General features: G+C 45.8%; 1 protein-coding gene across 5 annotated transcripts in view; it reads right to left on the bottom strand.

Annotated features, from left to right (window-relative positions):
* Positions 1–4472: 4472 nt before the first annotated feature.
* Positions 4473–21613, bottom strand: part of Alpha-man-ia (alpha-Mannosidase class I a) — a 430149-nt gene continuing 413008 nt past the window's right edge. For 4 of the 5 annotated variants that reach the window (XM_076910412.1, XM_076910413.1, XM_076910410.1 and 1 more), the window contains 6 exons: positions 12959–13138; positions 10326–10539; positions 6314–6538; positions 5941–6146; positions 5476–5670; positions 4495–4983 (listed from right to left, as the gene is read on the bottom strand). In XM_076910412.1, the coding sequence (XP_076766527.1) occupies positions 4861–4983; positions 5476–5670; positions 5941–6146; positions 6314–6538; positions 10326–10539; positions 12959–13138 (1143 nt within the window). In that variant the 3' untranslated portion in view covers positions 4495–4860. Of the gene's footprint in view, positions 4984–5475; positions 5671–5940; positions 6147–6313; positions 6539–10325; positions 10540–12958; positions 13139–21613 lie in introns of all 5 variants that reach the window. The other variant, XM_076910409.1, reaches the window with a different exon arrangement.

The raw sequence follows: 21613 nt of genomic DNA, 5'->3' as shown, positions 1-21613 counted from the left end.
CATAGTACTGCGAACGACTGCATTGAAAATTCCTAATTTTGAAGTCTTTCTGAAAAAGACAGCATACTTTTGATTCTGTTTCGTCAAGGAAATCGCTTTTGAAAATTTGAGTAACAGCGAACGCGTCCGCGAACGAATAACAGTTGCAATTATATCGAAAGATCAACGAACCTCTTAGAAGAACGACGATTGACCACGATTAACCACGAGAAACGCAAACTCTCTTTATGTTACACAGATGGATGCACGTCACAAAGTGTAACAGAAAGTTAATCCTCGCAACGCGTCGTGGCAAAGTTCCTCCGTTTCGCTTCAAAGCGATTCGTTTTCATTGTATACGAAAAACATACGCAAACACGTGTATACCTCTTCGGATATAGATGTACATTTGATGGTGCGCCTCGTTTCCGTTCCGGGGATGAACGCTCAAAATAGAAAAAAGAAAAAAAAAAAAGAAAAAGAAAACATAGACTTTTGAGCGGCCACCTTAGATCGAGGAACGAACAGGCAAGAGGCGAAATATATTATATTATGATACATTAAGTAACTTTCTGGCCGTCTTAGTCATCGACGAGTGCGATGCTCGCTGATTGTATGGAAAGTGGACGCGGGAAGTTCGTCGAGTGCCATTCTTCGACGCCTCCCGCCCCGCGTGCTACGTCGAACTGCGAAAAACGATAAACGGCTCGCGATTGACAAACTGATCGTTAACAGTCCATTCGCCCGTTCTCTTTTGTTAGCAAAAATACACGCGACCTTCTTCTTTTATTTTTTTTGGCAACAACTTCGTTGAACTGGAAAAATATTCGTGTGATTCCTGGAAGAAGAGGAGCAAGACGAGTTGGGCAGTGATTAGAATTTCGAAGTGCTTTAGAAGTTTGTTGATAATGGAACAGAGCCTGCTTCATCAGGAATCGTCGATTTTCATTTTCGTCTCGCAAATATTTGCCATCCGATTTTAATTTCTGTACAACAACGCCGTCGAGGCACTCTTTCAATTCTTAAGTTACGAACACTACACTGGGTTACAGAAGCCCGCCTTGGGCACCTCCAGAACTCATCAGCATCGTGTTCGTAGCTTAATTGTTCAAAATGTGATTGCAACATTGCTCGATATACGTACGCGTTAATCGATCTTTGCTAATCAGGATTTATGCCTTAACAGAAACTAGTTCTCGTAGAAACTGTCGCAACAATTTGATCTGTACACGCTTCTGCCGACGCGGATCAAAATTTTCCTCGACTTTTCTGAAACCGTGATAACCAAAGAACTTCGACGGAACAAAACTCTTCCTCGCATCCGTTTCGAATTAGTCACAGTTTTTACAAGAACGCCACTCGTTTCCCGCATATCGAACGCAGCCTCTCCACGCGGAAACGCATCCGACTCGAACGGATCACGTTCGACGGAAACGCGTCTCGCTCTAATTTACAATATCTCCTACGCACGTTCGTTTCTCCACGTTCACACACGCACTCTCTCTCTCTCTCTCTCTTTCTCGTTCGTTGCAAAGCCTATACAATCGCACACCAGCAATATAACTCTGTTTTCTACACCTCATACTTCGTACAGAATATGACTTTCTTTTTTTTTTCTTCTTCTCTCCATTGATATCTCCTCGTATATATACACGCTAGTTTATCGGTTGCTACGCGGATCGCTAAACTACCTGCGCGCGACTAACTTCGCGCGTCATTTCCCCGCAGTTTCCTCTTCTCGTTAGTCACGATTCCCAATCGATGCTGGCGAGCGTGTGTCGCACGCGTATGCGTCGCAGCAGTGCATTACTCTGGTATTTCCTTAAAAACAAGCCTTAAATTAGAGAATAGAATCGAAGAGAAGTTATTCCAAGTTTTTCTCATATTTGTCATGGAGATTTATATATTTGCTATCATAAATTATGTTTATTTCCTGAACGTACTATCGAGTCGCTCGCGAACGACACACGATCGTCTGCATCCGGCCTTAGAGGCGCGAGCAATTCGTCTATTACAATCATTCATTATCGTCGACGTGGCTCGCGCTTCGTAAACTCTTTCAGTGCACGCAAATGAAGAAGAAAAAACCGATGCGTGCACCAAACTTTCTGATCACGGACTGATCCCGAAGAGACGCTCGATGGCTGAAAATCTTCCGCGACGAGCACTCGACAGATGGTGCTTCGTTTCATCGATCGAAGGGTAACCCTCTGATTAATTACTCGTCGATGCTGTTTCGGATTTTGTGTGCCAGGCATTCGAGGGATTATTAAAGAAACGAAAACTACCCTCGTTCGTCGCGCGACGGTGATTAGATGATCCAGGTTTCCACGTGCAATGATCATCGACGTCGACGCGGTCGTATAGAAATTAATTACCGCGTTGGTATTTTTTTTTTTTGGCGCTATTAAACTAACACGTACACGGCCAAACTGTGATAATATTTGCGTATAGAAATCTGGCTGTAGAATCATCCAAGCTCGCCATTTATAAGCTTAAATCGTGGGATTTGTTGGTTTCTCTGGTTCGTTCGTTCGCTAGCATTACATAGGCACGGCAGTTAATGGATAATTGACTTTTCGAAAAACGCGTTAGCAGTGATTCGGGTTGGCGCGCGATCCCATCGATCGTGTCCTCCGCATCGGATCGACGCGAGATCTTTCCGCGCGATTCACCGCGCGTCTACTCGCGTTCCCCGATATTAGGTTCATAAAGATTGAAACTTGGAATTTCGCAGAAAAGTTTCGACCGGCACTTCCCACGGAAGAGTTCATCGAGCGGGTTAGAAGAGGAGCAAGCGCGACCCGCTTTAAAATTCAGCGGAACGACCGAACGCGACGCGCGGAAACAAAGGGTGTATATAAGGAACTTTTAAACGTAACCCATTTATGCGCTGCCTTCTCCGTTTCCGCAAACTTCGCCACCCGTATTTTCTGGGGGACTTCCAAATCTCATCGCAGATATCGCGACCCGCGTTGTTCTAAACAGAGAGAGACTCGAGCGATCGATCGGTAACGGAGCATTCCCAACTCGTAAACGAGTTTAACGATCGCGCGACGTGAAATGCGATAGCTGGTGTCGTTTATTAGTTCTTTTTACCGTCGAAACGTCACGAATGTTCGTTAAGAGCGTTACCCTTCGGGACTTTAACACGTTATTTTGAAACTCGAACGAATTAAAACTATCGACGAACAAAGCGAACGAAACTCGATTTCAACGCGAACGCTAGTGATTAACCCTCTATAACGCCTATGCATGGTCTGAACTGAAATAAGGGAGTCTATGCGAGTAATCCAATTTAAATAATAGCGCGACTTTTAGAATTCTGTACAATAACAGATCGATGACTCGTGACGAACGCGATTTCATTTACAAATGGACAATTTGCACATACTAATTACTATTTGGCGTAATTGGAGTTTCTTCTTCTGTTGGAAGAGAAAACTAGCGTTACAGAGGGGTAAAAAACAAGAACAAAAGAGAACAGAATGAAATTCGTCGCGATTGAACGTAAACGCGAGCACGACTTATCGAACAAATTTCCATCGGCGCTTTCTGCCACCGAGACGATCGAAGCAGAGGTGTGTGTCCTTTATTCAAAAGTAGAAAAACATAGAAAAAGACTGAAAAGCGGAAGGTTACGTCCGGTTCAAGTCTGAAAAGTGGTCGATCAAGCAGAGAAAGATTTGCAAATCCACCGATCGATCTTCCCGGAGGACTGTCATTTTCGTTCCATTTTTAAGAACACTTTCAACGTACTCGCTCGCAATATTTTTCTAAAAACGATTCGTTACTTTAATATAACATTTTCCCACAGAATCCCGCAACCAATTATATCGTGTTAATTACCGCGTTTATATGTTACCCAATAGACAATTTTTGTATCAGTTCCGTCTTTCTCAACTATTTCCTTGCGAGCTTTAACGCGACGCGTTTTGCGAAAAAGATAAAAGAAACGACTCGAACGAAAGAAAGAAGGCAAAGAGAAACGCGTCGGTTAAAAACCAGCGACTGTATCACGATAATCACCGATACATCCGACCGGAATCCACCGATAAATTCGACTGGCTGGATCTATTTTTGTGTACCGTGGACGAAAAAAGGAATAGGCGAAACACTCAGGCAAACGGTTCAATTTTCACTCTGCCCCCACCCCATCCTCCTCCCTGTCTATTTAAAGTTCCTCCTTTTCCCCATTCGTACGTGTCTCGCTTCCTCTCACTCGTTCACCACCACTCTCCCCATGTCCCGCGATTTATCCTATGTATATGTATTCTTCACGCACTCACTCGTTCCTCGCTATTTACAAACGTACTGTACGTGTTATCTGGGTGTGTATATATTTCTCCGTTTAAATAGTGTCCGTTATCATCTCCACCCTCCCCTATCGTCTTCGTTTTACCTAAAATAATTATTTTTAATTGTATTAATCACGAGGGCACGTGGTTTTTTACGGGCTGCGTCCGCCACGCTGCTCGTCCCGTCTCTCCGCGTTTCTCTATTCTCATTGTTCATCGATCTGTCCATCAGTCTCACAGACAATTACAAACGTGTTCTTCGATTCGTCTGCTGTCTCTTGCTTTCTCGTTTTTTCATTTGCTTCTTTTTTGTTTTGTTTTGTTTCGTTCCGTTTCGCTTTTTCTTCAACTATTGAAACGTTCACTGTTTGTTACCGTATTTGCTTTTTTTCTCGCGTCGCGTACACACTGTCGCGAGTCCTCGAGCGTGATCTCTTGTTCCGCGTGGCTAAGTTAGTCTGATTGTTCCGCGTGGTTCGCGTCGCTCTTGCCTCGTCGAGTTATGTACAACGGAGAACTCCCGAGCCGTTCGAACCGATCCTGCCGCGTCGTTTCATCCTGGTGCGAAGGGGTTGCCTTTGAATTATAAAGGAGGGGCTGGTCGGTAGAGTGGGTTGCCTCTGATGGGAAGTACGTGCGCCTCGGAGTTGAACACCCATTCGTCTAGACTTATGAGATCGTCGTCGCTGAACAACAGGTAGAGGTACTGAAAATTACGAAGAAAAACAATTTATATATTTATTACACTCAGAATTTCTCTAATTTGCTAGTCGCAAACCGTGTTCTGGATGAATCGACTAATTACAACCGATAATGGCCAAACCCTCGTTTCATTTTCTAATCGTCTTCGTTTATACGGTGAGCACTCGTGGGAATTCGGTTGGAACCTTCCCGTTTAACCGGAAGTTAACGATGCGGCCACGCGTTTCAAGGATAATGCAACTTTAAACGGGTTGCGAACGGCCAGGAAATGTTTCATCGACCGCGCGGTTCCAGGCGAACGGTTAAATGAAAATTTGTGGACGCGATTGTAAACGGTGCAACGACGCGGTGAGTGTTCCTTAACGCGCGTTTATTGCGGCCACGAGAAGTTGGAAATAACGCGGATCGCGGTTAGTTTTGTTCTTTTTCTGGTAACGCGTGGAACGTAACAGATTCGAGCGGGAATCTGAGGGATCACAGCGTGGACTCGTCGTACCTTTAACGTTTCCGCGAAGAAGTAGCTCTGCTGGACGTCGTCCTGGGGTGGCTCAGCCAGGTAAACGTTGTGGAGCCCAGTGAAGCCACCTGGAACGCGACAGTATTTCTCGAGCGCTTGAACAGCCTCCCAGCCCCATTCACGGTATTTCGGGTCCTTTGTCAGCCGCCACATCACGAAGTACGACTCGAACGTCTGAAAGAGAAATATTTTACCATGGAATTCGGTGACCCGTCTCTGTTCACCGCGGCGGATGACGCGCGAAAAACGGTTGGATTGAATATTTCAGTTACCAACGGAGAAAACGTCCGGAAATAAACGATGAAACGTTCGTTTCCGTTTACGGACTCGATTCGTTCTCGCGTACGATTTTGTATTTCGTCTCGTCGTTTCTTTTCCACGATAAGAGTTCGTATCGTCGCGCGAGGCGTTTCTGTTGCCTCGATGAAATTAAACGAAACCAACCTCCGGTCGAAGAATGTAATATTTCTCGCCGTTTTTCAAGCTCTTCGCCTCGTTGCCCTCGATGAAGTGGAAGGCTTCCGGTCCGAGTTTGGTCAGGCTGCGATCGTACGACTCGTGGCAGGTGTTCGTCAGCCCAGCGGCCACTGTCATGTATCTATCGGACAATTCGGTTTGCAGAGTTTTCGCGCCCAATGCGAACATGCCACCTGAAAATGGACAAAGCGGTGTTTTTACAGTTCGAAATGGGGTTCGAATGATTTATAGCAAGTTGTAGGGAGTAGAAAGGATTAAGCAGAGTGAGTTCGTAGACGATTTTCCTCTACGATAGTCTGTAAAGGGTGAAAGTAAGAAAGAATTTTTTTTTTAAGCTCACCAGCGAAACACGCTAAATGACCCATCTTGTGCTCCAGCCTGTCGTATTTCAGGTCTGACACGTAGAGCAGCTTGCCAGGCGACGTCTTGATCATGTGCTGATCTATCGCCGCGATCGCCTCGTCGTACATTTGTCGGGCTTCGACGTCCTCCTTGCCGGACTGGATCCAAGCTTTCAGCAGGTACTCGTAGAAGCTGTCGCCAAGACCACCCAGCGACATGTGATCTGTATTCGACAACGAAATATGTCTCCTTTGATTTTACTCTCAATTTTATCGATTCCACCAGTGGTGGCTCGCGTATAGGCACTGTGGAACTGCAACATCCCCTACTTTTCGCTTAATATTATCGATTACGTTTGCAACGAATCTTTTTTTTCTTTAATTCTTCTTTTATACTTATACGATATTAACCATTAAGCTTATCGTTAGTAGCTGACCTGCAGTTTATGAAAAAGATATACGAATTTTTGTACGAAACTGTGCAGCATCCCCCATCAACTTTAGCCACGAGCCGCCACTGGTTACTACTTCTATATTAAAATAATGTTAGGTTTGTTCACTGTTTATCAATGTTGCATAGATTACGAAAGTAATTCTGAACGTGTTATTCTGAAAGAATTATCCCAACATTTGGCGATCATTATCGAATAACACCCTCAAGGGTTGAATTACACGCAGAATAGCGATCTGTGCATTGCGGTGATTAGTTGTTCCAGTGAAACCTACTCGCGTTTCTGTTCATTATTTAGCAATCAGAGAACTTGCTAAACTGTCTAATTAAAAGTTTTGTGATTAGTAACCGGTGAACTGGAACGTGAGTAGGTTTCGCTGTACCAGTGAGACATTACGAAATTGCCTACTGATTAACAGCGTTATTCGATCCTCGATGGAAATGATTGTTGTACATAAGGTACGTTTCGAGGTAATTCTTCTAAAATGAAAAGATTTGCACTTGAACGCATTAATAGTAATAACTAGATCCCTGGAGTATGCATGATATGCAAAAACGTCCAGAGTATTCTAACATTCGAGAGGTGAATTGAATTTCGTTTGAAAATTCCTGTCCTTTCATTGCACCCATAAATATTTTAATTGACACGGATAAATATACACGGTTCGACGATCGCTACGCGTCGCTGGACCGTGGGAACGTCGAGTCTCGTTTACTCCATACACAAAAGGTGGTTTACTGAGATAATAGAAATAAATGCATTCGAATAAGAAAGGGGGAATGGCACGAGAAAATCTCTACTATTTCCTCGCATTTCCTTTGTGCCGAATAATTAGAGAAAGAGTATTTTCATTAGGGCAGCTCGCGGACTCGTACTACGACGGCCCTCGAGCTCGTTACACACCCCGAAACTTGTAAGATAAAGAAACCTGTCGCGTAAAAGGCAGGACTCTGTCTTAATAAACACCGAGGCATCCCAGCGCTAAGTAAGATTACCCGTTTCATAATTCTCGGCTTTCTACCTCGAGGAACTTCCCCATTGAAGTAGAAACAAAGCCGGGAGACAAACCGACGGCGAGAACGTCCGGGAGAACTTTCAGTCGACAGGACAATTGCTTTGAGCCAGAGCTCCTTCGAGTCTCCATATTTGCGATCCGTTACTCTTCGACTTGTTTGCACGGGCGCCATTCGTCGTTCCAATACTTGACTCGCGTATGAAATCGTATTCTTCGAGATAGCCAGGTTCAAGATTTACGAAGAGGGTCGGGTCAGAAGTGATCTGTTTTAGTGGAGATCGAGTGATGACGCAGGATGGAAGCAACAGACGTTGCATCGCGCACGAATAACTCGATGACAACGTGGAATATGTAATTTTTCACTGTTGCAGGTGTTGAATTAAAAGTTACACGTGGAAATCGGTAACTCGAAGTGGACAGATGGAAATCACTCGTTATAAGAACAGGCAGCGAAATGATATGGGACAGTTGGAGTCGAGAGGTCCTCGAGGGCACAGAGGAGACCCCCATGGCTGCGCGCGGTATCCACGCGACTATCGAGGCGAGGTTTTTGCACGATGAAGAGGGTGCTACTCCGGACGACTCTCGTCTGAGAGAGCGGGCGTGACAAAGAGAGCTCGAGCTCGGTTTCACTCTCGCGAACCTTCCGCTCCCGCTGCGGTGAACATCGAGCACTTTCGTTTTCCACCGTTTCCTCTCGCTCTTCACGATGGACTAGAAACGTGCTCGGGAGGAACGGAGTGACTCCGATCGAAATAGGGTGGAAAAGTAAATTTGTCTTTGGTAGCGACTTTGGCGAACATGATTTCCAGCTGGATTTCTTTCTCCTTTTAAATGTTGAATAATGGAGCTGCTCATTTATACGAACCTGAGGACGTGCAGCGTTAAAAAGTTATCGGGTTAATTACTAGCGACGTGGCTAGTTTCGAATAAAATTCTATCGATCCATCGATTCAAGCAACCATCGTCGACTGAATACTGTCTCGATATACAATATTATTAAATCTAAGGAGAGTATTTAAACGTTTCTCGCATCATCCGATTTCTCCAGCTGCTCATCGGCTATTCAGACATCGAGGTAGAATACAGGCGGCCGGGTAATTAGCTGTGGCCTGAGTTCTCCCTTCCTCCCTCTCTCTTTCTCTCTCAGCAAGACCTACGACTTTCGAGATTCAATAGAACCATAAATTTTAAGGAGACTCGATGGTTGACGGTCTCCTGGACGAACGAAGGGGCGAGAGAAAGGGAGGCGCAAGAAGTCCCGGGAATAAGGAAGAAAAATGGAAAAAGAGGAAGGGTTAAGGGAGGAGAAGGGAAGGGAGTCGGAGGACGATGATAAATATTCGTCGAGGGATCGTCATACGCGCAACGGGAAAATACGGGAGGCGCACAAAGTCGGCGGAACAACGAGCGAGGCAGAGGATTTAGCACCCGGAGGGGATGCAGAGGCATGATAAATGCGATATTCGGGTGGAAGGCGCAAAGAGCGCCGGCCACGGAGAAGCCCAGCCCGTCGGAAGACGACGGGAGCACAAAAGGAAACCCGCAAGGATGCGCGCACCGGGCACCAACCACCTCGCGCTCGAGCGGGCGCGCAACACCGTTTCGCGCCCGTTCTTCGAGGTTGTCGCGTCGAAACTATTTCCACCGTTCGTAATCGACAGGCGTCAGATTAAAAATCTATTTTGCGACGAAATTCTCGGGGCGCAGGAAGATTTATTAAATGAAATTACAGTAATAAAGCGCGGGTCACGTACGAACGCACGGATACGCGCGCATGCATACATCGACTGCGTTCATATCCGATATCGATCGTTATCGCTCGTCTTTTCGGACTTGGTCTCTTCTTTCCTCGATGGAGCGGGCCGTGACGCGAATTTTTGCGTCGCCTGTTGATACTCAGACAGATATAAATCACGCGAGCAATTTTTCATCGGCTATTTGCATTTGTTCGTAATTTTTTATGCAATTAAAGCCCTCGCAGGACCGCTTTTATTTCTCGGGAGTACGGATGATTTTTTACGAACAAAGTTACTTTTAATTCTATTTAAATCCGGTTCGCAAGCATTCGAGCCTTAAAGTGGCTCTTCGAGAGACAGTCCGCTCATTATATACACACGTGCGAAATTTATGAAGGCGAGACGTATTATGGGAGGAATAATTAGTTTCCTGTTTTTGCCAGCAAACCGATCGTCGCCCGGGAATTGATGCGAACAATAATTTAAGCACGTAGTTAATGGACGACATTGGATACTGTGTATCAGCTTGCAAGATTTATCATCGCTGCTATGCGCTTCGGTCCCCCGTTTCGTAATTTTAACTGCAACGAAACGCGAAAACGGAGACACGCTTACGATGTGTCTCCGTTTCTGTTATTCTGCCATAAACTAAGGCGCGATGGGTTATTAACTAATTCACGTTACACGGAAAGCTTCGAGCTTTCAAGATTTCAAAATTCCACGGCAAATCTTCGCGCAAATCTTACGCAGTCCATCGAGCTCGATTCGCTCAGTACTTGAAATAAATATTGCAAGAACAACTCACGCTGGCCCCATTTCCCGGTCTTCGGGTGGATGTAGTTCGGATAGAGCCCTTTGGGTTTCTCCAGGTTCTTCAGCACCTTCCTCACGTTCTCCACCTTGCTCTTGAAAACCGGATTGCCAGTGATGTCACTTAGGTAGGTGAATTCGAGGTGCATCGTGCCAATTTCAGAGAGGATGCTGCACCCGCTGCTAGCCCAGCCGTAATTCTTGCTCGCCTGAAAATTCCCAACGACGGAACCGCCCGTCGGATCATTGTGAAAAGATCAGCCTGGATTGGTCGGGGATGGAAAGAGGATTTTTCTTGCTCGAAGCGAGCGAGCGATGGAAGCGAACGAATGAAAAAAAAAGCCAGAAACGAAGAAGGCGAAGTCGTGCCGCGATTGAATCAAACGGGTTCAATTAAACGAAAATAACAGAGACGACGACTGGTGTTTATAGAGACGGTTCGCTGTACGCCGCGAAACGAACGCGGTACCGTTCTTCACGGCTGCAAGATAAATATTAACCTTTGTCACGGAAATTACCGCGCCGCCACCGCCAACGCCGTGACTATAATGAAACCGTTCGGTTCGCGGCTGGAATTTAATCGAATTTTCGCCTCCGGCTCGCGGGTCGAATCGTAAGAAGCGATCCTTGATTGCTTCGCGAAAACTCCAACCGGAAATCTGATAATTGCGAAACCATTCCCTCCCCCAGTGGCCATCGAACTTTGACGGAGCGAAATTATCCCGATTTTGTGCGCTACCGTGGACTTTAATTGGCCGTGATAATGGAAATGTATCTTTAATTGGAATTTTTAGGCGGATCAGATCGAATCGCGAAGCAGGCATTGATTTAAACGAAGATGGGAAAATTAATCACTTAAGACGGTCAAATTCCCGCGACGTTTGCTCTTTTACTTTCGTCGATCGTGTTTCGAATGAAAACGTATCTTTTGGCTCGAGTACGAACCAACGTACAATTATCTCGAAATAACTTATCGTCCAGTCAGATGGTGTATCGCTTAAATAATTATTCTCGCGATATTTAATTAAAATCGCGTCGAGCCGTGGATGCGCTCGCGGAAAATTCGCGGAATTTCGTTAGCCGGCGTTTATTCAGCGGGATTCACGTGTCGCGGTGAACGAAACAGTTACCGGTGTATTTCCATTGAAAGCGACGAAGTTTCTAAACCGAATCCGCGGTGCCACCGGTTTTCACGGTGTTATAGCACTCCATGGGGGAATGGAAAACGCCGTCGGAACGGGCATTCGTGTCGGGCAGCGTGGAAAAATTGGATCGAAGGGAGACGAGAACAGTGGGCGAGAGCGGCGCGGTGGTGAAAGTATCGCGGAATGGAACTGTACCGGGAAGGGGCAGAACGAACGGTTTTTTTTAAACTCGGTACTTCAAAATGTCACGCGAGATATATGGAACCGTAGTCGAGATTTCGAAGTTCGAAAAACAAAAGCGAGTGGGACGCGTAGGAATATGGGGCGGGGAAAAATACGCGAGGAAACGAGAAAGGAAAAGAGAGGAATAACACGGTGGGGAGGAATGGATTGAAAAATTCAGCCGTGAAAATGGGGTCGACAAAGGGGAGAAAGGGATTAAAGGATACGGTGAACGAAAGAAGGGAAATAGAGAAGGGAAACACCGTGGAATGGACAAAGCGATGAAACACCGGTTTCCGCGGCCCTATTATTCGTCCAATTAAGAATTTGCATATTAATCGCGGCCCGTCGCTTTCGGTGAACGTGACTTGACGGAATCGTTTCAATTAAACCGACGAACGCATCCGCAGCCCTGTGTTTCTAACCCCGGTGCAAAAACCGCCGAGGTTATTGCCTTCCCTCCAGATCTCCTCGACTGTCTTTTTTCTACTGCCAAAGGCGTATTTCTGCGACGCAAAGAGCGCTACGCTGCTATTTTACGGACTGATTCTCTGCCACGAGATTTGCGTCTTCCTTGACGGAGACCTCTTTGACAGACTCCCGCACAAGCTTCGTAGCTATTTCTTTCAGTTCTATTTGTACGCGCGATTCAATACTGGCTGTTTAACTTAAGCTATGTCGTCATTTAGTACACTTTATAACAGTACCTAACATTGCTTCATGTTATACGAAAGATAATGAAAGAATTAATTGGTCATTTCTATGTTGAATTATTTCAGCAAATCAACGTAAGAGCAATAATGAAGCTTGTGTTCAGAAATAAAATAGAATCTCGTATGTAAACAGTGAAATGTTATTGGTCATTTTTTCTTAAAAATAGGGGAGAACCCCAGATTTTCTATCGAGCGATACAATTCCTTCTCGAAGCCTTCTAATAAAGTGCATAGTAAAAAGCATGCCACTAAAATCTCATTTTCTTTTATCCGTATCCAATATTTTAGTCTCTCGCGCGGCAAAGCTCGGACGTCGCGGTACCAAAATGGCGTCGCGTTCGACGCGGCTGCCTTCGCGAGTCTTGTTACGAGCCCAGGGCGCGTTTCGTCCTGACAAATACCCAGGCGAACGTTTCACCGTGCGATCGGCATCGTAAATCTGGCTTCTTCTTCCCCGTGGAATATTTAAGCCCAGCCGCGGTCACGCCGGAAGTAATTAACATTAAAACGCGGCGGTCGAGGCGCCGCCGCGGTATCCCCGAACTTACCCCGGTATGGAGATTGATGAGGGAGTGAGGTATTCCGGTTTCCGTCTGAAAAGCAGGCAACATCCGCTCGCCTAGCTGGGCCGCCTTATCCCGGAACATCACGTCCCCAGTGAGGGCGTAACAGGCCAGCAGGCTTCCCATGAAACGGATGTTCGTCTCGAAGAGCGATATCTCGGAGTTCTGAAAAGGTCGAGAGAAACAAAAATGGTTAGATTGGTAACGCTTTCATTTAATACGCGTGTCTGTCTTCGAGAGGGAGGAGGATGGGGGCTAATTCGTCTGGCCGGCAGCCAGACAGATATGGAAATCCAGGGGCGAGTATGAGGAACGTGGCTTCAATTCGTTTCAATCTTTTTGGGGGGATTACGGTGGCCGGAGGATTTATTCCTAGGAAAGTGTTGAAAATCCGTGTATTCACGGTTTAACCAGTTCTCTGTTAAGGAAGGGGAATAACAAATGTTTTAGCTGAAACTTGAAGAAACGCTAGTTGAGAAAAAGAGAGGAGATAAAGCCACGTTGGCTCGCATACCTAATTTCTGCCGTTCAAGACCGGTTTTCCTATCGAATACGCCTCGTGTTTGTCAGTCGTATTTCTAGTCTACATATGTAAACGTACGATAACAGTTCTGGCTTGAAAGAGCTTCAGTGTGCATTCGACGGGGTTTCTTTGACACGGAATTATTCCACGCGAACTAACGAATGATGTGAACAAAACCACGCGTACAAACGCTGGCATAGGCGATGTCCTAATAACAGTCGCGTCGCAATGCAGTTCGATGTTGTTCCCGCAGTAACGTAATTTCGAGCTGGTGAATGCGATAAACTCGGTAGATTTAAAGTTGCCGGGAACTCGCGTGTATCCGGGTTCGCGCATCCCGCGGATCCAGACGTCTGAGAGCTGGCGGAAATTCGCCGATTAAGTTTCCAGCCGGTGTTTAATGAGCTAGGATTATTATTAGTTCAGCGGGAGTTACAAAGTTATTCGCAGCGACCAACCAGCTGCAACTCGCACGCCTCGTGTTCTCCTTTGCAACCGTGTGTCGTCCTGCAGCTCGATCCTTGGTACTTTACGAGCTAATCTGCTGCGCGTTTGTTTTATCCTTTTTCTTGCACAACATGTGCACACTCAAAATAGCGTGGCATTTCATTGAGTTATTTACGATCACTACATTACGCTACATTGGTAACGCAATAATTTGGTAACAAAAAATATTGCATAATAAATAGAGTGTCGAATATTTGATAAAATTCTTAAAAAATCATATCATTTGCGTTATTAAATAAGAAAGTAATTGTACTAAATAATTTTTCGCATTTTCTGGTAATATTTCTTGGCAATAGAATATTTTTTCGCGAAGGAAGAAGATCAAAGAAATTTCATTCCAGTTTAATTGCACGTCGTTCACACTGTTATTGTCCCTGGGCTTCTCGTCGGCGTTCTCGATAGGCTAACAGTGCCTTAGCGTGAATGCGTTTCTGCTTCCGCCGTAGGCTACAATGAACGAGGCATAGGTGTTAATTAGCAGGAACATGAAGATAGCATCGGAAACAGATGAGAGGATAATAACGCATGGCGCTTATAGTGCCAAGATCGATGCCGCTTCTCCTTTTAATTCCTCCAACAGTTAGAGACACGGTTCAATTCACATTCGCGACTCGACGCGACCGCGATAAAAAGATTTCGAAGGCGAACCTTTGCTTCCGCTCGACGTGATTGTTCACGTGCGAACCTACTCGAAGAGTCGAACACCGTGAAAGTGAATCAAGGAACCCGATTATTAATTATGCGAGAGGCAAAATGAATGCTGGGTAGCTAGCAAAGATATTCTGAAAACCGGTTCCGCTGCCTTCCATTCAATAACACCGCGTTTATTAATAAATCTGGGACTAACTATCATTTTTTCCCCCCTCAAAAAAAAAAACAAAAAGAAAAGCAAGAACGCGCTTTTAACGCGATACAAAGGTTGGAGATGGAAAAAATGAAAAGGAGTTCGTTCGCCTCGAGTGAGGAACCGAGGGGTTCGCCGAGACGAAAGTCACTTCGCCTCGGCCCTGTATCGACGCCATTTCGGGCCGTCTGAAGCGGCGTGATGTAACGAAATGTGCGTACGGCGGTCATAAATAGTACGGGCAGCAATTTGCCGCATCTCGCCGTGGCCAGACAGGAAAATTGCAAAATACGAGCGGCTCCACCTGTCGTAATCGCGGCAGTTTATCCTAATACGCGAGACGCTGTAGACAGTGGTGCGCGGTGTCGAGGTGAAAGACATAATCGGTTTCGTAACGGGCATGCGTGGAATAAGGTAATCGGAACATTCAATTCCGTGATATACGCGCGGCGTTCGAATAAATTGCCGCGACCCGTAACGATCCTCTTCTTGCGTTACGGCTCGCGTTCGGATTTCGCGCGAGCTTTTTTTTCGTATCCCGGATCAAGAGGATAACGTTACACATTGTTTTCAATATTTTTTCAGAACAATTTCAATTACCAAACGCTGTTGCTATCGGTTTGAACGTTTCCTGAGAAAGTTTTTCGATTCAATTAATCTCTCTGCTGCTGGGCTGCATTAAAGTGAATTAGGGTCGTTAATACAATTCTGACTTCCACTCGTAGTTGCTAAATATGCTCGTCGAAACTGAAACGGTGGACAAAACGAGCGAATACGCGAATGCATCGCGCGAACATTCGTATTACGCACAACTGCTGGTAAAACTGGGGGAACTCAATTTCGTTCTGTAATTTCTCTAATGACAGCAATTGAATCTACATAATCGTGAATTCGTTCTACGCTGGCTATTGAAAACTGACGTGAAACCGGTGTCGTTTATAATGTACAACAAACTACTGTGTGTACTGGCTCGCGTCAGTGGAACGCTCGCATAATTGTTCTCAACGAACGATATTTCCGCATATAATTATTCAAACTCCTGTAGGTAACGTAATTTTTAATCGAACCGTGTTCTACCGATAATTTCTGCCGCCAAAGTTTCAACGTGCCTAAAAACGCTATCGAATAAGACACAATACGATCGTGATAGAATATTTTAACGACACAACGTTTTGAAATTCGAGTAAAATGCGCTGCTTTTTTTTCTGTTCGTTTAAAAAACATCGGTTTGAAAAATAACACCACTTCTCTGTAGTTTTTGCAACACTCTCGAGTAATTATAAACGCAACGACCCAGATCCGCGCTGTTAAGGTGTCGAAAAAACGTTTCTGGGGTGAAGACCATTCATTTCCGCTGCAAATTGGAGTGAACTGCGAAGCGTTACCAAATTGACGCGAAAAATTAGAGCGAGACCTTTCGTTTTTTTCGAACCAGACAAAAATCGATACCCTCTATCGAGGTGAAAAAGTTTATTTCGCGTAGAGCCAATTGGCTAGAGTAGCTCTAACGATTCAGCTGAGAAATGTCTCTCTTTAGGAAATTTCGGGGCGAGAGAGTAACGTTGAAAAGGGAGTAACGACGGGGGGAAAGCGACTAAAAAGTAAGAAAGCAATTACCGTTCGTATTGACCGTTATAGGTCAACGCGAGGGCTGTTTTATTGGGTCGTTAAGTTGAAAGGATTCTACGTGGCCCGTCCAACGGATGCTGCTACACCCTCTGATTCGACAGGTGTGCCGGATTAACTCGTTTACTTAGGACCTAATAGCGCAACCTTCTTATTAAACCGGTACTTCGTTAAAAAAGGGAACAGAGCTGCTTTCGCCGGTGGGCTTTAACCCAATTTCTGTCCCTCGCAACCCTTCCAACTTTTTCCACACGCCCCTCACCCTCAACGCTATTTCTTTTTCCCAATCTCTCTTCGTTATTCCATTTCTTTTCGTATCGTATTATCGACTGTTGTTTTATTCGAGGAGATTTTATGATATCAGCCATTCTCCTTTTGCTTTTTCGTTCGAGCGTTTGATTTACGATGTTCGTTAAGCAGAGGGTTAATGGCACGAGGAAACGAATTCTCTCGCTGTCCCCTGATCGATCGTGGAATCGGATAGCGAACCAGTGATTTCGCTACTTTTATCCTCAACTTTTTTAGTCATCGATAATATCTGATAAAAAAATGAATTCGTACGACTGTAGCTCCGTTTAAATTGAATCGTTCTCTCTGATTGATTTTTCGACGCGAACTTCGACATCGATCGAATCGATGCGTTATGTGTCGCCGATTTAGTCCGGTTGGCTTCCTTTTGTCCCGTTCCCTTCTTCGTCGACGGTTGCCGGCGTTATCACGGGAAACATTTCGCACTCCGCCAGCGAGAAGTTTTAATTAAAACGTCGGAACCCGCGATGACTCGATGACAATTGAGATTTCTATTCGAGCGGGTCACGTGAAAGCGATATCTCGACTATTTGTCCTGGCGGCTGTCTACGAACTTCCCGCGCTTAAAAACGGATTTCATTCCCCGTGTAAAGGTTCGAAGTAATTATTAACAGTCAACGAATTTGACGCGGCAAATATTTCCCTCCTCGTCCATCGATATTCCCACGTATCGAGACCTGTATCCAATTATTTCGAGCAAATAGTTTCATTTAAAAAATGCGGTCTAAATTACAGGTCGAACGTTCTGGTTTAAATCGAAATTCGAATCTCCTGATCTCTCTAGGAGAATCAATCGCTGCTCGTTGTTAGTTGAACGAAATTAATCGTTATCGCGCGAAGCATAGCGGGTAAACATTTAATATCGATCGAAACAGCGGATACAATGAAGCAATACGTTCTGTCAAAGGGGTCGCGGGATTTTTTTTTTCGAATCATCCGTATCCGTCCCGTGGCGTGCCATTTGGTAATTAAAAAGCTACAACGCGGAATGACTTTTCAATTATTTCAATTACAGCTCGGTTCGAAACCTTTGACCAACGCGTGGCGGGGATTGATTTAAAAAATGACTTCGCCTGCGAATTCGTGACGCGAGGTGATCCTTTAAAACCCTCCCAGTCCGATTCAATTAATATATTCCGGACGTGTTGTGTCGATTGGGCCCGCGAGTCGAATATCCGATCGAACCGTTTCGCGTTACTTCCTTTTCGTTTATTCGCTTATTTGCTTTTTGTTACCTTCGTCTCGAACGGAAGAGATGAACATTGCACGCGATTTCTGAGGTTCGATGCAGAGAAATGTGTGTTTCTCGCTCATTTCTGCGTGGATTTATCCATTAATTCCAGAGTTAATTCCACGAAACGAAATGGGACGAAAACGGAAGAATGGCAAAAAAGTTTGACCGTGCGTCTCGCGTAGCTGCTATTGGTGTAGTCCTCATGGGAACTCTGGATTGGGAACCAGAATCATCCTGGTTCTCAAGCGACGATAACCAGCTTCGCACGAGAACGGACAGAGATAGACGAGGTAATCCTGCTATCATCGCGTCTTCCACTTTTTAATCTCCCCGTTCACGGGAACGTGTACGGCACCGTGGGCGGTTTTAGTTCCACAGCTACGCGTTTTAAGGCTGCTCCTTTACGCGGCGGCCGCGTTAAACCGCGTAAACTCGGGTGTATCGCATTGTTCGCTTCAGTTTTAAGTGCATCACCGCAAACTTACTCGAACTACTTTTTCATTGACGCGAGATAGGCGAGCGCTCGTGATTCTGAAAGCTGGGAGGAACTTATATACCAACGTTAGACTTTTCTTAGCATCCCTCAATCGACGAGAGTTCATAGTTGTTACGTTTCAAAATATCGCAGCGTGTAAGAATCTACAGTGAATTTCAGACAATTCTAATTTTGCATTATTTTCAGGTCCTTCGAAAATTCCTCTGGTCGTCGCAATTATCCTGCTCGCGCGACCTGCCGCTGGTCCCGACCCTCCCATTCGAAAGCGCAATCCAATCCCCCGGAAACACCATCCATTCTTATGGGTACATAAAAAAAGAAGCATCCACTTCCGGCGAACGAGCCATTCGATGGCTGGCTCCGAGCATGTCCACCTAATTTCCAACGAGAGGAAGTCCCGTTGCAGAGACGAGAAGATCGCGTAGAAGATCCTCCAGGCGGTGGTCCCTCTCTGTCTCTTATTCCGTTTATTCGAGCTGCCAGTTGAACGAGCTCGCCGCGTCCCGGTCTTGGGGACAGTAAAATGGAATTGTGACGATTATTGCGGCGTCGCTGGTACCCCGCTGGCTTGTACGAAGGGAGAAGGAAAAGAAAGGGGTCGGAGGAGGAAATGAAGCTCGCGGTGGTGCATGCGCCGCTGCTTAAGGGAAATCACGACGAGAGGTGTGCGGATCAGGTGGCGGAGGCGAGTCGAAATTGGTCCTTGGCCGGTATTGCGCTCACCCCAATGGAGCCTTAACTATGAGATACGTGACGGGCCCGCTTAATGATTCACGGACACCTATCGAGAACGCGGAGTACGTCTTTTGGTCGACTCGTGACCAGTGCGGGGTTCAAATCGCGCAATAAGATTGAAAGAAAGCCTGGAAACGGCGAGGAAACAATAAAGAGCGAAAAGAGGGTGAGAGGTTCGAGTGAAACCTTGGAAAGGACGTCGAGGGCGGGAAGTGGCGGGGGAAAGTTAGGAGAAGTCGCAAAGTGGAAAATCGTGGAAGAGATGGGGAATGTAACTAAACTGAAACAGTTTTAGACATTTGTTTCAAAATTTGTCGAAGAGAAATTCAGTCGCGTATGATTGTAAGGAAGACTAAGAGGGAAGTTTAAAGCAGGGTTGTAGAAGCAGCTTGATTTTGGATCATAAGGTAATGAGGCAATAGGTAGGAGGTCATAATAGCGTATTAAAGCATAGAAAGAAAAAAGAAGAAAGGAGCCAAGCATCTTTTGAAGGAAGCACTCACGGACATATATTTAAGTGTAATAACCTATTCGCTCCTCGTCGAAGAGTTCTGACCTTCTTAATAAAGTTCCGAGCTGGGCTCGCTCGACGCGAAAATCTTCTTCCGGCTTTGTACCAAGAAGAGGGTTGATAACATCGTGAAAGCGGATCCGCATTAACCATTATTCTGTTCCCTCACTCTTTGCAACTTTCTTTGACTGACAATCTCTGAATTCGACAAATGGTTACATTACCGCTTTCACCGAGATCCAACGTTGCTTCTAATGAAAAATCAAATTTCACGCGAAATTTTCCACCGGAAATTCAGCGAAAATTAAATTATCGATTAGAGCAAGGAATAGAAGAGAATTTAGCAGAGATCCAGATTCGACAAACGACGTTTCTCTGAAACAATTCGCGATGACTTGCATCTTCGCCCACCGTCGCACAGATCCATTTACATTCGCGTAAAAGTTCAATTCTGTACGACATTCTGACGATCGCTCCACTATCGTTTTATATCGTTTCAAGCGAAACGTAGCACGCGAGCAAAAAGGCAGTACCAGTGGTGGAAAACAATATTCACCGTCGAAAGCTTCGCTGGTAAGCAACGAACGATGGCTGGATACGGATTACGCGGATATGATTAGCAGCAGCAGGCAGGATGGCGGCGGTTGCTCACGGAACGGGGATGGCGATTCGCAGCGGGGGCGAAAAGCACTCGCGTGCTTTCGAGCCACTTGTAGGTCCGTGCCACGGGCCTGGAGATAGTCACGGAAGCACTTTCGTGAGTAACAAGTTTCGACGCGCGTTTCGCGTGCTCCAGTTTTCGCGGGCCTTCTCTCTCGCTGCAGGTGCGTCCGTGTTTCGCGGCGGGAAAAGTGGTTTACAGGGAAATGAGTTGGTCGTGCTATCCAGCGGCGGCGAGCTTTTTACGCCGCGAGCGGAAGGAGAAGCATCCCGTAACGAGATCCGGCTCGCGTACACAGCCTCGTTCCTTACGATCCACCGAGATTAGCTCGAATTAATGCGAACGACGCGACGAGACAGGTGCGCCGCGACTTTTTTTCCTTTCCTCGACCAGCGTCGACCCTTCTCGTTCCCTCGCCCTTTTTATGGCGTCCTTCGAACGACGCTAGCTGCGGCGAAATTGGAAATCACCGCGTTTGGGAAGAGGGTGGGCAGAGCGCGTGGGGTGGCGCGCGTGCAAGTTTGGAAACTGTCGGTCGTTAACGTTCGTTCGGATTCTATGGGGTAACTCGAGATTGCACGATAAACTGGAACGTGTAGTTGCATCGTGAAGGAAGCGCGCGTCGGGGCATGAGCGTGCATTACAGAGCATCGCGTTCCATCGGCAACGCGCGTTTCTTTTGTTGTCGAATGGGCGTGTAGCCTGGTATTCTCGGAACGTTCGTTGCATTTCTTTTTCTTTTTTTTTTTTCGTTTTTCGCATTCCCTTCATTTATGCGAAAAAGTATGTCGTTTCACGGTTCGATTTTTATTATTTCCCATTTGCCTCGTACACGTGTGCCGACGGGCTAAACGACAGCCGTTGCTGCTCGGCCCTCGTTCGCCGACAGGAATTGTTCCCGGGCTAACGCAGGAATGTTAATGCGGTGCACGTGAATCCGCTGCTCTATAATTGAACCCGAGTGTTAGTTAATTTAACCGCGAAGTGTGAATTTCTGCTTCCTAAACCGTGGATTATCGAGGAATGGTAGTCGTTGGGGATGCTGGTATCAATTACCCGGTTCTAGTGCCATTACTGCTACTATCTACTAGAATACGTATCTGTTAAACGGTAACAGGATGTATCATTTCACTTTTGTGTACAAAGATAAGTAAAAAAAAAAAAAGAAAATGATAACTATATCTAGAAAAATAC

The sequence above is a fragment of the Xylocopa sonorina genome, chromosome 2, assembly GCF_050948175.1.
Source record: "Xylocopa sonorina isolate GNS202 chromosome 2, iyXylSono1_principal, whole genome shotgun sequence".
In the NCBI taxonomy this organism is placed as follows: domain Eukaryota; kingdom Metazoa; phylum Arthropoda; class Insecta; order Hymenoptera; family Apidae; genus Xylocopa; species Xylocopa sonorina.
This window is presented reverse-complemented; position numbering and strand designations above follow the sequence as displayed.